The following is a 16,466-nucleotide window of genomic DNA, read 5'->3' as shown; positions in this document are numbered from 1 at the left end:
TGTACAAGTTCATTATACAAATTTAGCAGATTAAAGAACCCATTCAAAATATATTCTATATAATTTAATAAACTTTTGAGAAATGTTATGAAATAAAACAAAGTCTTGATTATGTATGTCCAGCTGTAGTTTTAAATTGCTAGCTACACATATCAAATCTGTTAAAACTGAATTGTTTGTTTTGTTGGGTTTAAAGTCACAACACATAAAAGTCATGTGTTAACTTTCCAGCTTTAATGGTAGAAGACCTCAAGTGTCCCTCCATGCATTATTTCAGGCATGAACGGGCACATGAGTAGAATAGCCAAGGTTGCATAATCTAGCTGGATAGCTTTTTCAAATGACAGAATCTAAAGTTCCTGGTAGGATTAAACCTACATCTGCTAGGAGCAAGTGATACTGAATAACAACAATCAAGCAAAATCTGGTGCAAAATACAAATGCAAAAACAAATTATAAAAGCATGTTTTATTTCTTATTAGTTTCACTAAAAATAAATTATCACAAGTGGTCATTCCATATTTGCCATCTAACAAGGAAAGAAAAGAATTCCTGTCATAAATGCAAAACAATTTTTCCCCTAAAAAATCTCTTGCACCATATTAATTCCTTGAGATATTTTCCCCTTAAAAAATTAAAATTCAAAAGCTGGATCATTTCTTTATCTAAACAGTATATTCTTACAATGAAATATAAAATATGTTTTCTGTAATGAATTCAAAACTATTTTTAATTTATAGTTCATGCATTTTAATTATGTTGAAACTTAGCAATCTTTTCTTCTACTGTTCTATTTAACGACAACACAAATTTACACAAGTTTGTTATCCCCCCTAAAAAAAACCAAATCATAACAAGTTTACAAATCTGTATATTCTTAATAATCATCCTTTAAGATCTTTCATTTTCTGTCTTCTGTTTATAACATCAATCTTTTGTTCTTTTCTAATGCTTTTCTTAATTAAATCTGAAAAAGTTATCACAAATGAAGGAGATTCTGCTACAACAAGCTTTCATCATTTTAGAGTCTGCTCTATAGTGTCACCATCATTGTTTTCAAAATGTGTCCCTTTAAATGCAAATGTTATATCAGAGTTCCTTAACTTATATCCTATCATCTGGTTCATCTGTCTGTTCATGTCATCTGTGAGATGATTAGCCCAGTCTCCAACACAACCTGTAAACATCATTAAGATGGTTAATACATAGTATTCTTTAAACCTTACCCTTTGACTAGACGTGCATTTATAGTACAAGTATTTCATTTCAAACAGTTATTAATTATGCAAAAGTGTGTAATCTGTGCCTATTTCAGACTTCTACATCTTAATAAAGGATTAGACACACATAAACATTTGGACAGATGGTGCAACCATAGCTTTCACCCATAACCTGCAGAATTTCTTAAATGAACTTTTACAGCTTACATTTTTTGAAACAGTCAACTATTTCTGGGGATATAAAGATGAAAATGGAATCAGTCAGTCAACACAAGCCTGCAGGTCAGACTGCTTATGTTCGTCATTTCTAGTTCCAACAAGATAAGGTTTAACAGAACGTTGTTCCTCTAAAGATGAAGAATAAGATACAACTCTGTTGCCATAAACATCTTAGATAACGAAAGACTCGCATCCCTGAATAGATCAATCTCAAATACATATATCTGTACTGTGCAAATTTTAACTGATATAACCATGTAATCCCAATTTAGATTTTTTACCTTTTCTCATGAAGTCACCCCTTTTAGGATCACTTACACCAAGAGTTTCAAACCAGGAGTGATTTGTTGTCGGGTTTTTCTTCATATTTTCAAAACTGCAATGATCGATAATTTTGTCCTTCTGCTCTTGTGTCAGAGTCTTACCGAGGAACTTCGCCACCTTATCTATAGTGCCTTCTGTATCCTTGATAAGAGAACAACAAAAATATCAGTAAATAGATATTAAGTGTGTTTCATGTATATCATTTGTCAAGGGTTTTAGTTAGGATGTGTATTACCTACACACTTGAAAGCTTAGTCTTTATTCAACACTACATGTATCTTATATAATCTTTTAACCTGGAAACAAAACCATTATTTTCGGGGGAAAATTTGACAATTTTATTTTGAAAGTTTAGTTGAAATCCCTTGAGAAATGTACAAGTTGTGCATGGAAGAAATTGCTCGCAATTTTTCACTGGCCTGCTAACATTTTCAAATTTTTTACTGGAAAACTCGGATTAAGAACTAAATAACTGTAAGAAAGCATTTTAAATCACTATAAGAAAACATAATTCACAGTATCAGTAATGAATGTCTGTTACCTGGAACAAATATGTCATGGCTTTATGATGTTCAAAATTTATGAGGATAGTGTTGGCCTAGTGGTTAAAGTGTCTGTCTCTCAAAGCAGGCACCTTTGGTTTGAAACCTACTTTGGTCAAAACCATGTTTTTTAATGTGACACCAGCACTTTTAACTTCTAGATAGGACTCAAAAGTGATTAATATTAGATTCCTAATCAAGCTTAAATGAATGTGTGGAAATACGCTCATGTAAAGAATCAAAACATTTTTTACCCTTTTAAGATCTTCATAAGTAAGGAAGAGTATATTATCCTCATGACGCATGTCCCAGAATTCCTCCACATGTCTCCACCAGGGAGCATACATAACTGCAAAATATACATTTTTGATGATATTACAATGTATGGTAACCATGGGAAGTTTATACTGTCATTATCTATTTGGGCAGTAAAAGCTGCTAACTGATCAAAAGTTCTGTAAACTTATCAGCCAACTGAAATAACAGTGAGAGGCAAATGTCCAATATAAATTGTCACAGAGAAATAATACTACATCTGAGGATCTAACCCCTGGATTACTAATTTGTTGCTCTCCCTTTAGCAAGCCCAGCTTTATTAAATACAGGCTAATGATTTAATAACTAACCCCTTTTCTGCTGACTTTGTTCCTGCTTTGAATTTAAAACAGTTTGTCAAAGTTTAAGCGATTTTAATATCAGAATACAACAACTGAGCTAGCAACAGTACAGACACTGTATGGATGTGCAGGTTGGCCTGGTTCTATACTGGTGGCAAAGGTTAATCACTTTCTGTTTCAGCAGGTTAAGGGACATAAATTCATTTTGAAACATTTACTAAAACTTCATTACAGTATATAGCATCTTTAAAATATATTATACACATGACCTGATACAATTACTAAATACTATACCTTTATCATGGATGAAAAGATTGAAAAATTCTTTAAATTCTCCTTCATATCTTGTCACTGGAAACAGCAGACGTACAAAGTAGTAGTATGACACAACAACATCTTTCGGATTCCTTGCTATATAAATAATCTAAAAGGAAAAGAAAATGATTGAGCACCATATAAAAATTGACCTCTACAAATCGAATCTCTGTCAAGCAAATTGCAAAATAACAGCTTTATAACAAAAGAATTAAAGATTTCCCAAACTAAGATCTAAACTGGATTCAATATCTCTACAGTAACATCTCTCTTCAACAACCAAAATATATGTCTCCTAAAAGATGTTGCTCTACAGAGGTTGTACTGTAATTTAACAAAGAGACCTACATGATACATGATGTAACATTATTAATAATTGACAAAATAAACGCTCCAAGAAGGAAACATACCTTTGTAGGAAGTTGCGTAAAAAGACCCAAAAATACATTACCTCCAGCACAAGAAGGGTCCCTGTGTAGCAGGAACACCAATTATTTTTTTTATTTATGAAACTAATACCATCTCTGACTGCATTGATATACAATGTACAATGTTGTATTGTTCAAGTTCATTTGTGCAGTTATATAATTATAGAGACCATAGGCTTGATTACAAAGTATATGATCAAGAAACATGCAACATATGACTTTGTATTAATTTTATATTTTCATTTTTACTTTTACACAGAGAATGACTGAAAATTTGTTCAACTACATTACGAGACAGAAAAGTAATTTTCATGACATCTTTTCATTCATTGAGGCCGTATTTGATGTCATAATACATGTCAACATTCCTTTCCTGTTTTTCATGTACAATGTGTATGCATTTAAAAACTTAGTCCAAGTTAAATAAGCTTTCTGGTTTAATACATTTATTGGTATATCTCTGGATTGATCCACTAACCAACCAGCTTGAATAATTACAGTAACCACAAATTATCACTTTACCGCAAGTGACTGACTCCTGCATCATTTCTGAATCAGCGGTGAGAGACAAAAGAACATTAGACTCAATGTCCAAGATGAATTGTTACAGAGAACCTTGTTCAAGGATTGAACTAGTGACCTCTGCATTACTAATCTCATGCTCTCCTTATTAAACTCAGAGGGAGACTGTTAAATAAACAAACTCAGAAAACAGAATATATTGTAAACAATTCAAAGATGGGGGTAGTGCTTGTCTGTTGAAAAATAATATAATTACTGCAGTTAGTCAAATCACATGACGTTCATACACAAACCATAAAATGAATCTCCAATAGTGTTTGTTATCATTATAAACAGTAAACTGTGAACTCACCTTTGGTTTGTTTTCATGCACACTCTTGGGTAATAATGAATAAGGTAGATGAGATTTCAAGAGGCGTGGGGAAGGCATCTTCTCTATCTCTTTAATACCAGGTGTCATAAATTCCAGGTATGGAAACCTACTATCTAATAATTTAGACTTAGCCTTTACTGTGTTTGCCTTATTTTGTACTAAATACACTATCTCTTGTAACCATGTTGTTCCTGTTTAGTGAAAAAAATCTAATTGTTACTGGATTAATTGGATATCATATAAAAACTAAGACAAATTCTGGATTACATTTTTGTTTCAACAGGAAAGGTTATTATCATACATTAAATATCTTTTTGTCTGTTTGAAAAATATATTAAAATTATTTACTGTGTTACTGTGACATGGATTATGCTTTGTTTGTACAAAAAACAAACAGACATAATTCCCATCATTTCCATTGGTATATGATTACATTTAAACTAAAGATCTAGTTCTAAAGTTTTGCATCTGAATAATTATTAACTGTTATGATAAATGGCATTTTACTAAAACTTTATTTTTAATTTACAAATGTTCATAAACATAAAATATTCTTGTGTTGTCTAGAATCAACACATATTAACCCTAAACCTGCTGAATTTGTGTACATTTCATTTTCCCAGGATTTATTTTGATACATTCCAAATTTAAAGAATTTCATTCAATATCAAAACTCGAAAATTGAGCTTCAAATTGAGACAGATTACACACAAGTGAAGGCTGGCCTAGCTCTATACTGGTGGCAAAGGCTACATGTGTATGTTATCACTTTTGAATCCATCAGGCTAAGTGTTAAGATCATGTTAAAGTGACATTAGTTAGAATGAAAATGTTACAGTATGTTTTCAGTAATGTATAAATTTAACAGTATAAAATTTCTAAAATGTACTTTTAAAAGTTTTAATACATCAAAGACTTCACCTGAGCGAGGAAATGACACAACCCATATGTCTTCAGCAGTAGATTCAAACTTTTCTATATTTTCTAATTCATTCACAACAAATAGTGGTAGTGTCACATCTTTATATTTATACATTCCAAGACGTCTCATTTCAGGAATTTTCATTTCAAATATCCCTCTCCACTGTAAGCGTTTCTTTTTGACCTCTCGTAGAATTATAGCTATTAACAGAAAGCCACCAAGAGCGAAGGAGCCGTAAGTCGCATAGAGTAAAGCTTGTCTTTTGGTAGAAGGTTGTTCTGAGCCTTGTATAGTTGACATCCATCTCTTATTATGAAGTGTGCAGTCCAACTGTTTGGATTTTAAAGATGAATGATGAGTTTGAAATAACCTTAAGTTACTGTTGTGTTTAAAGATTCTGGTAGCTAATACAAACTGTTTTTGTAATCTCAAATGTCTTATTTTACAACATAATTTTAAAGCCATATCTTCTATCAGTCAGTGTTACTGCTACCAAACACTAGAACAGCATCCTGAAACATATTAAGATTATATTTTGGTTTACAGGTAGATGTTAATAAAAATACAGTGAATTTTCAATAAATGGTATAGATTAAAATGATATAAAAATATCTCATACATATCAAGTGAACTTTAAAATCATGGCAACCAAAGGTAAGGTTGCTTTATTGATGTAAAAAAAAAGTTTGACAGCCACAAAGAGAGTAACATGCCAGTAGAAAACCTCCATTATAAACTCTTTATAATGTGCAGTGGAATGTAATGGAGGACTCAAGATTATGATTGCCAAGTGAGAAAGAGTGCAATCTTCTCTGTACATTTGAGGAGTAAAACTTGTATATAATAATCTAGAGAAAACGGAATGAACCCCCGGTCTATTCCAGGATAAAGCAAGATACAGATATAGAGATTAAGTGTGAGTGTGCGTATTCGGCGTATTGCATCTTAAGTTAACTCTGAATAATCGGAGATAATGGTAGACTACTGTAGTAGATTAGAGATTAGAAGCATGTGCATTGCCTTCTGCCAACCAGTTCCATTAACAACTATTGTCACTTGTGTAACTACAGTAGATAATTCAAAATCGGTCCAGGGTAACCAACTTGGACTCTGAAGTTGGAGTAAATTTAATTTTAGTTATTCTTTGAGATCTATCTACAGTAGATTTTATTTGTGAAAAAAGTATAAATATAAACTATTTCTCATGAAAATTTGAAAAATGGCAACATTCTCTCTAAATAATATCGCAAAACCAATGCAAAAACTATACCGACCTTCATGCTACAAATGGGGTGATTTGATAAAGGGGAGGCAATTCATGATTTTTGCACAGTCTACAACTACAACAATAACAACAATTTATTTACTTCCGCTTTCTGACCTCAGGGTAACTTTGGCGAAATATGTCATTAATCTATAGAAACGTCATCAGAATTGCAGATAAATTTGTTCCAGCAAGTTTACAGTCAACATGGAACCACCCAGCAGGTTTGTCATTGCCATAAATTAACTGAATTTCGCGATCTAAATACTTTTGAAGTAGCATAGTATTCGGACAAGTCGTTTCCATGGATAATTAGAGTTAAAGAATATGTTAACATTAAATGAAACACTGTATTAAATCAAATATAAAATAAATCTGAAGTCGCCTAAATTTACAAGTTAAGTCATCAATGATATTATATAATTTCAGGACCAAAAACGATATTCTTTTGGGCTCCCACAATGAAATGGGTATGTATAAAAATTATGTTGTGGTTACAGTGTCATTGACCTTTTCGAAAACCTAGCTAAACACCGTTTTCCGGTATGTTACGGATTTAGCTCTGGGGAATTAAACCAAATGAAGTACATATAACACAGTTACATGATATTTCTATTTTTCTATCATTATTTTACCGTTTAAAGTGAAAAAAAATTGATGTATTTGAAAATTATCAATATTCCTTTAATATCTATTGCAAATTTTTCAAAAAAATAAATTGTTTATAATGAAAATCAATAAAATTAAAACAGACGTAGTGGAATCTTCCATAATAAATAAGATTATTTTCTGCGTAAATTTGTGTATTTACTTTATTTTTTGTATGGAACTATTCATACAATGATATTTAATTATTTTCGAATAAAGAAATAACTGTTTTATTTCAATTTAATTTTAAAAAAAAGGCCGAAAACATCGAGTTCGCTATTACACTCCATTTAGGTGAATTCCCCAGAGCTGTGTACAGAAAGTACCGGAAAACGGCGTTTAGCTAGGTTTTCGAATTCGTGAATTCTACCATGTTGGTAATTTTCATTGTTTATAAGGTTAACTTAGCTTGCCTTAAATTTTCTGATGATAAATGAACTTTCGGTTAAGAGAAAATAGTTGACGAGATAGGGGACAAGTTGACCAGCGGCTGAATTGACCGAAAAGGTGACGAGTTGACCACAAGACAAGTTGACAGACTACAGGATGAGTTGACTTCAATTAACTTTAAATTCATAGCTATATCATAATTATAGATAATCAGGGATAGATACTTTGACATTAATCATATTAAAATGTTTTATACATTTACTAAATATGAATGTTTAGATCAAAATATGTTTAAAAGAATGACAGTTTCATTTGATTTAAAGAACATTTATAACAGTCTGGTAATTACTAGTATTAAAAGTGACAACTTTAGTGACAATTGATCCCAGTTTATGCTGCATGTTTAAAAAAAATATACCTTGTATCTAGTAGACAGTGTGTAAATAATCTGCTCTTTTTCAAGCAAGAAACACTATTTAAGATGTGTACAATGTATATTATTTCTTACATATGGTGCATATTGTTACTACTGTTGTTTGCTCTCTCTTTATTAGGGAGAGGCTTTAGCCTCTTGATTTTACTTAAAATTATCATTCAATTTTAGCAATAATTTTTGGTTAAAAAAATGTGCACATCATTTTTTAGAAGGTTTCAATTGGAAAGAGACCCTTTAAAGGCCTTCTGATATATAAAGTAAAAGAAAACCTTGACTGTGGGGCTAATCAACAGTGGGGAAAATTGTTAAAATTTAATGTTTGTTTTACCATTATAGTGTCTCGTAATAGCTGGTATAGGTGATATGGCTAGACCTGCAGAAAAACTCAGTTTAACACAGTCCACTGCCTTAGCTGCAACAGGTCAGTATATAGTTCCTGCATATTTTATACAACAATTATATTTATCTACATTGTGTATACTAGTTGGTATCTATACAAGTATGATAACACTTCCAATTTTGGTTTTACATGCTGGAGTGAAAGAAGCACTGCTTAAAATCTTGAATAATGTTACACTATCTATTTAAACCATTAATCTGGTATGGTTGAATTGAAATATTATAGATTATCCTTAGCCACCAGTATAATGCCAGACCAGCCTGCACATCAGTGCTTTCTGACCAGGTGCTATGCTATTGGCTGACAAACCTTAAATTTTCATATTGATATCCCCTAATTTGATATTGGTCTGTTCCAAGAAAAGCTTGACATGTCCATTTAAGAAATTCAACAGGGTAAAGGTCAAGGTTATTATTACAATGATCTGCAATGTTTATGTTACATAGATCTTATGTGCCATTACATGTACATTATTAGTTATAAAGTTGTCTTTAAATACAGGTTATATGGCTCACCCATAAACAGTTTTTAGCTCGAAGAATATGAGAGCTATTGTAGTCGCCCCGGCGTCGGCGTCTGCGTTGGTTAAAGTTTTTTGTTAAGTCAAATATCTCAATTATTACTTGAGATATTCAATTGAAACTTACAATACTTATTTATAGTAACAAGGTACATCAGATTGACAAGTTGGATAACTCTGCCTACAATATTGACAGAATTATGCCCCTTTTTAACTTAGAAATTTTGGTTAAAGTTTTTTGTAAAGTCAAATATCTCAATTATTGCTTGAGATATTCAATTGAAACTTACAATACTTATTTATAGTAACAAGGTACATCAGATTGACAAGTTGGATAACTCTGCCTACAATATTGACAGAATTATGCCCCTTTTTAACTTAGTAATTTTGGTTAAAGTCAAATATCTCAATTATTGCTTGAGATATTCAATTGAAACTTACAATACTCAATTATAGTTACAAGGTACATCAGATTGACAAGTTGGATAACTCTGCCTACAATATTGACAGAATTATGCCCCTTTGGAACTTAGAAATTTTGGTTAAAGTTTTTTTGTAAAGTCAAATATCTCAATTATTGCTTGAGATATTCAATTGAAATTTAAAATACTTTTTTATAGTAACAATGTACATCAGTTTTCAAAATTGCATAACTCTGCCTGCAATATTTGCAGAATTATTTGCCCCTTTGAAATCAGAAATTTTGGTTAAAGGTTAAAGGTCTTCAAAGATATTTACTTGAAACTTTACACATGCACTTAGGGTCATAATTGGAGGGTCATAATTGTATGTCACTGACCAAGTTCCATAACTCTATCTTGCATTAAGGCTGATTCATATCCCCTTTTCTACTTAGTCTCTTGGTTAATGTTTACATGCAAGTTTTACATATCTCAATAACTATTAAAGATATTTATTTAAAACTTCACATATGCATTTAGGGTCATACTTGTAGGTCACTGACAAAGATGCATAATTCTATCTTGCATTTAGGCTGATTTTTCTCCCCTTTTTCAACTTAGAAATTCATTGTAAAGTTTTGCTTGTAAGCTGTTATCTCAATAACTACTGAAGGGTTTGTGCCTTTTTTGGGACAATTTTATGCATTCATAATAATAAAGCAGTGATTAACTTGATAAAACATCTTAATAACAAGCCTTTGTACCTTTTCTGTCAAATTTATGTATTCATAGGTAATTAGTATTATTATACTCAATAAAACACCCTTGTGACATTACCTTCCGAATAGTCAAGCCAATACTGTATAATTAGACTCTCTCTAAGGCCTATAACATGAATTTATAAAAAAAAATTAGCCCTTTTGTGAACTTAAAAAATTTAACATTATCAAGGCTCTTTTACTATCAAGCACTTAGAATAGTCGAGCATGCTGTCCTTCTGACAGCTCTTGTTAGCTTATATAACCTGATCTGCAATCGGCTAAACTTTCAAATCCTTGGTTTTTAATCTGACATGGTCTGTTCTGCATTAATATGCTTTGACTATTGCTGCATTGTTAAAGTCAGACTGATGTAGTTTAGTTCATGGCATTTAACATGGTCGTTTTTGTGAGGACAATATAGGAGTATATAACTATTGTATACAGGAGTAAGGCCTTATTGTAAAGGGCTGGTTTTCTGACCTAAAACATGCATTCATTAAATGAACAGTCAGTAAAAAATGTAAGGTTGCATCACATAGTTTTGCCAGTCTCCTCTTCAAATTCATTGTGGTATATATTTTCATTTTCAAATATGTGTGTAAAAACATTTGATTTTGTTAGTTTATCCAGATTGCATATATTATATTTGTGATATACAGGGTGGCCATCCCACATGACATGTGACATCAGATATGGAGATGAATGGCGGCACACATTTACAAACTGATACCAATTAATATTTTCCAAGCAAGGTCTTTTAATATTTCAAAACAATGTTTGAACAAAATGCTTCCTTTTGTGATGGAAACTTTAGTACCAAGGAAAGGGAAAATTGTTTGGTTTACACTGCTTTAATTCATTTTTAAACTGGTTTTGAAATAAGACAACCAGCGTGGAAAATATGCATTGATATCAGTTTGTTTATGTGCAGCCATTCATCTCCATTCATTTCTGAGGTCACAGGTCATGTGGGATGGCCATCCTGTATATACTCAGTATATCCTATTTATTGTATCCTGCTTTGTTTATGTTTATGATAATGTTTGTTTAATCTGTCTCATAGTTAGTATTTCTTCAAAAGTTGAGTCAGTGCAGGTATAAAACAGGTAAAATTTATATTTCAGGTATAATTTGGTCCCGCTATTCCCTTGTGATAACTCCAAAGAACTACAATCTTTTCTGTGTAAACCTCTTTGTGGCTGCTACAGGGTTATATCAGCTGGGTAGAATATACAAGTGAGTTATCAACTAATTGTATGCCATTGAGACCAGTCTGAAAATCAAACATTTGATTGGTTCATTCTTAAACCACATTCAAATTTAACCAATGACAAGAGTTCAATTCTAAGACTGGTTTCAATGATTCTCAAATCTTGTTTTTTTAATTAAAGTTTAAAATTAGAGAATAGGTATAACATGAACATTTGAATTGAATAGTGATGATATGGCCTCCATGGCCAAGTAGCTTGCTTGTGCCTTAAATTATGAATCAGGGGGAACCTGAGGTCTTCCTCAACAACTGTACAGCTGGAATATTGCCACATTACCGTAACAGTGACTTAAAATGTAGCAAAATAAATAAAGCAAAGACTTAATGGTTTTATCCAGAAAAAAAATCAATCCAGGGTATGGGTAGGTTACTCCAAACAAGTGTATATATTATCTTTGTGCTATTTTAAGAAATGTGTCTGAGTTATCATATTACTCATGACCTACCTTGACCTTTCAAATATTATATTAATTGAATACATGTGGTTTTTAAAACAGTACCAAATAATGCAACAAATTTGTCAAATTTATGCTAAAAGTGACTAGCTATTTTAAAATTGAATTTACATTGTATTATGCAAGTGTATTGAATAAGTAGCTTCAATATTTTCCTACAATAAAATCAACTTACTAGTCGTTTTAAATTTCATTGACGTAAATCTGAATATTTCTGCATGGTATATAAAGCAATAAAAAACCCAATTCTGTGTTGCATTATTATTTTGGCTAGTAAAAGAAAAGCAAAGAACATTTTTATTACTATTCTTTTTCTGTTTAAGTTATCGGAAGAAGGTGTAGGTAAGTGGTAATGACAGAAATGCTGTGAAATTTGTCGTTACCACAGTTACTATTTGCTGTTTTATAGATGAAATGTTTAGTTAGCCGCAGCATGTAAATCCCAGTTCTGTGTATGTGGCTTTATGGTGCTTAATTCTTTTCTAGGAAAGCATAAAAATCATGATAAAAAGAAAAGACTTTCATTGTTTCAAAACTAATTTTTAATTTTATCTTTTTTAAAAGTAAAGAAATCACTGTCCCAAAATCTTAATTCAAGGATAAAATATCACAAAGTTCACCAGTGGAAAGGAATATCCAAAGTTTGCATAACTGTACATTTCACGTGTGATACAGGGGCATTTATGTATGCAGATAATGCAGAAAGACGGGCACTGCTTTAAAACTAAGATGATGTGTAGCATCTAGAGTATATTTCAAAAATATGATTGCTTTCAATAAACCAAGTATAGCATCTTTAAAAGACATTTAAGAAACTAAGATTTTATTTTTTGATCATAAGTTTTGCATTATCAAAGAGAATTTAACAACTGCATGAAAGCTTAATGAAAACAAATGTAGGTTGATTTCTTTTTATGCATTTAGATTTGCCCTTGACCATCTGTCTGTGTGTCCGTTCCAAAATGTTGTGTCATGTATAGTAAAAGTGCTTGAGCTAGTGTCAACAAACTTCTCAGGAATGTTGATCAGCATGTGAAGTTGTGCACCTGGGTTTTCAGGTGTGGATTTATTCAGTTCTGTTATGGAGTTATTGCCCTTGACTTATTAAAAATTTTCTATTTTCAATTTATGTCGCAGGTAGCTTAACCTAGTTATGAAACTTTACAGAAATGTTGTTCAGCATGTTTAGTTATGAACCCGGGGGTTTGTTTGTGCACTTATTCAGAGTTATGTGGGGGCATCCTTGTCCTATGAACACATTTCTAAATAAATTAGTCATTTAGTTTTAGTGCTTTAAATGGGCTTTATAATTAAAATTCTTGAAAGTAAAAAGCAGTTATTTTAGTTTTATTTTGCATGAATGAACTTTTTTCTTGCTATCACTTAAATTTAATTAATTTCTAACTCGACTTGATAGAAGATTTATCCCACACACTGTGTATTAATGTTATTCCAAAACTTGGTTAAGGTTTTACATGCAACTTCTTTTCCTATTAACTGTTAAATTTATTTCCTTGTAACTTGAACCTTCCTCTATAGATTTTTACATGCAATTTCTGATTCCACAACCTCCTTGAGTATTCTAATGAAACTGTTCATCTTGTCTTAAGTGTCATAATTGCCAATCACTAACAAGACCCATGACTCATAGCAAGAATTTTTTTTACTGAATTGTTTCCCGTTAAGAAATAAAAACATTAATGCATGGCTTTTATTTTTATTTACTAAAGCTTGAGCTCTAGAAGTAGTTCAGTGTTCTCTCCCTATGACAGCTTTTGTTTCTTGTATTTTACATGCATGTTTAAATTGATTTAGATTTGAAAGATATATAACTGTGCTAAATACGACTCAAGAACATAATCACATAAGAAAATGAAAGTTGTCACATCATATGACATTATTAAACCAGATTATGTGAAGATTACTTCCCCCCAAATGTAGTTCAACATATCTAGCAGTGTATGAGAATTTTTTCAATGTGCGTGTAAGAATACAAATTGATATCAATTTTTCTTGCATTATTGTACAGTATTGTATACTGAATTCTAGTTCATGTGCCATTTTATCAACTAAGACGGTCGTACAACCATTGATAAAATAGCACCCAGACGTTTAAGCTTGCTGGAATTAATAGTGATTAGTCTTTGCCACCAGTATAGACTGGCCAGCCCCTACATCTGTGCAGTCTGACCAGGCTCTATAGTATTGATGGGTCAATTTTTGTATTCTGATATTGAAGTCACTCTTACTTCAAATGGACTATTCCAAATTCAAATTAACCTTTTACCTCATATATGTTTTGTCCCCCCTCCCCCTTTTTTTTGAGGCCTCAAACAGTGAAAAAAAAAAGCCCTATTTTGGCCCGAAACACTGTTTTTCGTTTGAGATGTTGTTAAAAAAAGTGACCACTTTTTCAGCACCGCCCCCCATCAAAATGTTACATCAGGGGGTTGCCAGAAGGGGGATGTGCCAAGAAAATTTTGGACATGTGACAGGCTAAAAATGGCTTCAGGTCAATCTTAGGGTAACTAGTAACCGACACTGAAAAACCTTTTACTCTATCTCAATTCATTGAGAAGTTGCAGCACTTTGAAATCAGTTTTGGTGGAAAAAAAAAACAATGCAAAGTAAAGATTTTTCGCAATTTTGAGACATTCCCCTGTTGCCATGGTAACAGGAAATTTAAGATTGAGCATGTTGTTACAGAGGCTATGGTCCAGTCAACATTTGAACCAAGTTTCATCATTATTGAAGCATTTTTCATGGTTTCATAGCAGTTTGAACTTGTAACAGGAGGCTTTTCAATGAAAACAGCCATTTTTCACAATATGCTCATTGGGTAAAAGGTTAAAGAAATTCAGCAGGTTAAGGATTTATAATCAGGGCTTTTGTTAATGGAAGTTTGGGAGTCATTTACTCCATGATTTTTGCTTGTGATTTCAAATATGTAACACTTTTCCTTCTTTACCTACATGTATATAATGTGATTTCCAATTTTAGACATTTTCTAGTCTTTGACTTCCAAAGTTTGAAACTTAATGGAAGCTCTGAATAATAATAACTCAATCAGTTAGCCTTCCTCAGTATATCTGAACTAAAGGTATGTTATATGAAACAAGTGTAATATTATAGTGCACGCAAACTTAATATTAAATTTCGAAGCGTAAAAATAAAATTTATGATACAATATAAAATGATGTATATTTCAGATATCACCAACAGTTAAAGGAAGTAGAGGCACACCACCATCACTCATCATAATGTGACAAGCTGCGGAAATAATCAGTTGTGATCTTTTATTTAATATATCAACCTTCAAACAGCAGAATAAAAACTATCATATGATGTTAGACCAGTTAATTTTCTTCTAAAGCAGTAGCAGTTTATTTTGATTTGAATTGAGAAAGAAGATATTCTTTTACTTTGTGCTGTGAATTGCAATTAAATTTTTTGAACAAGCAATAGCATATTAGCAATTTCTGGTCAAATTTCCACTTATCACACCTAAAGAAGAATATATAGCCAAAGTATTTCCTTTTTAAAAAATTTCTGCCTCTGACTATCACCATCTCAGATTGACTGTATGAATTACCAGTAACCATCAACTTCGGTATTGATAAGGTTGTTTTTTTTTTAATTTGGTTTTTCTCTATCTGCAGAAGTAATTTTTTATGAACATTATTGATCTTTCTGTATATCCGACTAAGTATTTATGGTTTAAAAATTCTAAAGATAACAATTATAACAGTAATATTATTAAACAGAATTACTAAATATAAAAATGTACTAAAAATAAATACTCAAGATTTGAAATGTAAGAAGATATTGTGGGAAGTATAGTTATTTCATTACTAGGGAGTGAGTGAAGGATTCTGAAATATTTTAGAATGTATAAATTTAGCTGTAACAGGATTTGTATTTTAATTGTAATAGAAAGACAGCCAAGTTTGCACAGACTGTACTTTGTGGTGAGGACTGTTCAGTTTGCACAGTCTGTATATATTACATTTTTCTGTGATGCCATACTTTTTATTTTTTGAATATTTAAATGCTCAGTAATTATATTTGAAATTTGAGCGGCCATCTAAAGATAACTTTTTCATCTTCAATCCTTTTTTACATATAAATACATATAAAAGTGCAAGAGATAGATATTCTTTGATATGTAATGGAATAGATTTTTTTATTGTCATTACCTTCTAATACTATTAAAATGTTTTTGTTAATGTAAAATAAAAGTTTTAAGGTAGACAAGTTTTGATTTATTTCTGCAAAATTACCCATCAAAAATAAAAGATTCAGGGAAAATATAACAATGAATATTCAATATTGTCATCCTTTTTTAAAAAAAGTTGCTATTTATCTTCTGAAGAAAAGTTATGTTTAAAACTTGTCTGCTAAGTCAAGTGAAGCACAACACTGTGGAAGAAAACTTGACA

The 16,466-nt window shown here is 31.5% G+C and overlaps 2 protein-coding genes across 3 annotated transcripts; one reads left to right on the top strand and one right to left on the bottom strand.

Annotated features, from left to right (window-relative positions):
- Nucleotides 1-951: 951 nt before the first annotated feature.
- On the bottom strand, nt 952-6,848 carry LOC132760085 (sulfotransferase 1B1-like). Its single transcript, XM_060751977.1, has 7 exons — nt 6,757-6,848; nt 5,482-5,994; nt 4,540-4,751; nt 3,217-3,346; nt 2,560-2,654; nt 1,721-1,904; nt 952-1,177 (listed from the first exon to the last, which is right to left on the bottom strand). Exons 2-7 carry the CDS (start codon nt 5,945-5,947, stop codon nt 1,017-1,019), a joined length of 1,248 nt encoding a protein of 415 aa, XP_060607960.1. The 5' UTR covers nt 5,948-5,994; nt 6,757-6,848; the 3' UTR covers nt 952-1,016.
- On the top strand, nt 6,811-16,146 carry LOC132760088 (mitochondrial pyruvate carrier 2-like). 2 transcript variants are annotated; one of them, XM_060751985.1, is made up of 6 exons: nt 6,811-6,970; nt 7,176-7,216; nt 8,557-8,641; nt 11,427-11,538; nt 12,351-12,369; nt 15,237-16,146. In XM_060751985.1, exons 1-5 carry the CDS (start codon nt 6,886-6,888, stop codon nt 12,367-12,369), a joined length of 342 nt encoding a protein of 113 aa, XP_060607968.1. In that variant the 5' UTR covers nt 6,811-6,885; the 3' UTR covers nt 15,237-16,146. The 2 variants fall into 2 exon arrangements, with proteins under 2 accessions (XP_060607968.1, XP_060607967.1); XM_060751984.1 differs by lacking the exon at nt 12,351-12,369.
- The last annotated feature ends 320 nt before the right edge of the window (nt 16,147-16,466 follow it).

The sequence above is a fragment of the Ruditapes philippinarum genome, unplaced genomic scaffold, assembly GCF_026571515.1.
Source record: "Ruditapes philippinarum isolate M1 unplaced genomic scaffold, ASM2657151v2 ctg1277_1_1_1_1, whole genome shotgun sequence".
Classification (NCBI taxonomy): Eukaryota; Metazoa; Mollusca; class Bivalvia; order Venerida; family Veneridae; genus Ruditapes; species Ruditapes philippinarum.
The sequence above is the reverse complement of the archived record's forward strand: the minus strand, read 5'-3'. Positions and strand labels throughout refer to the sequence as shown.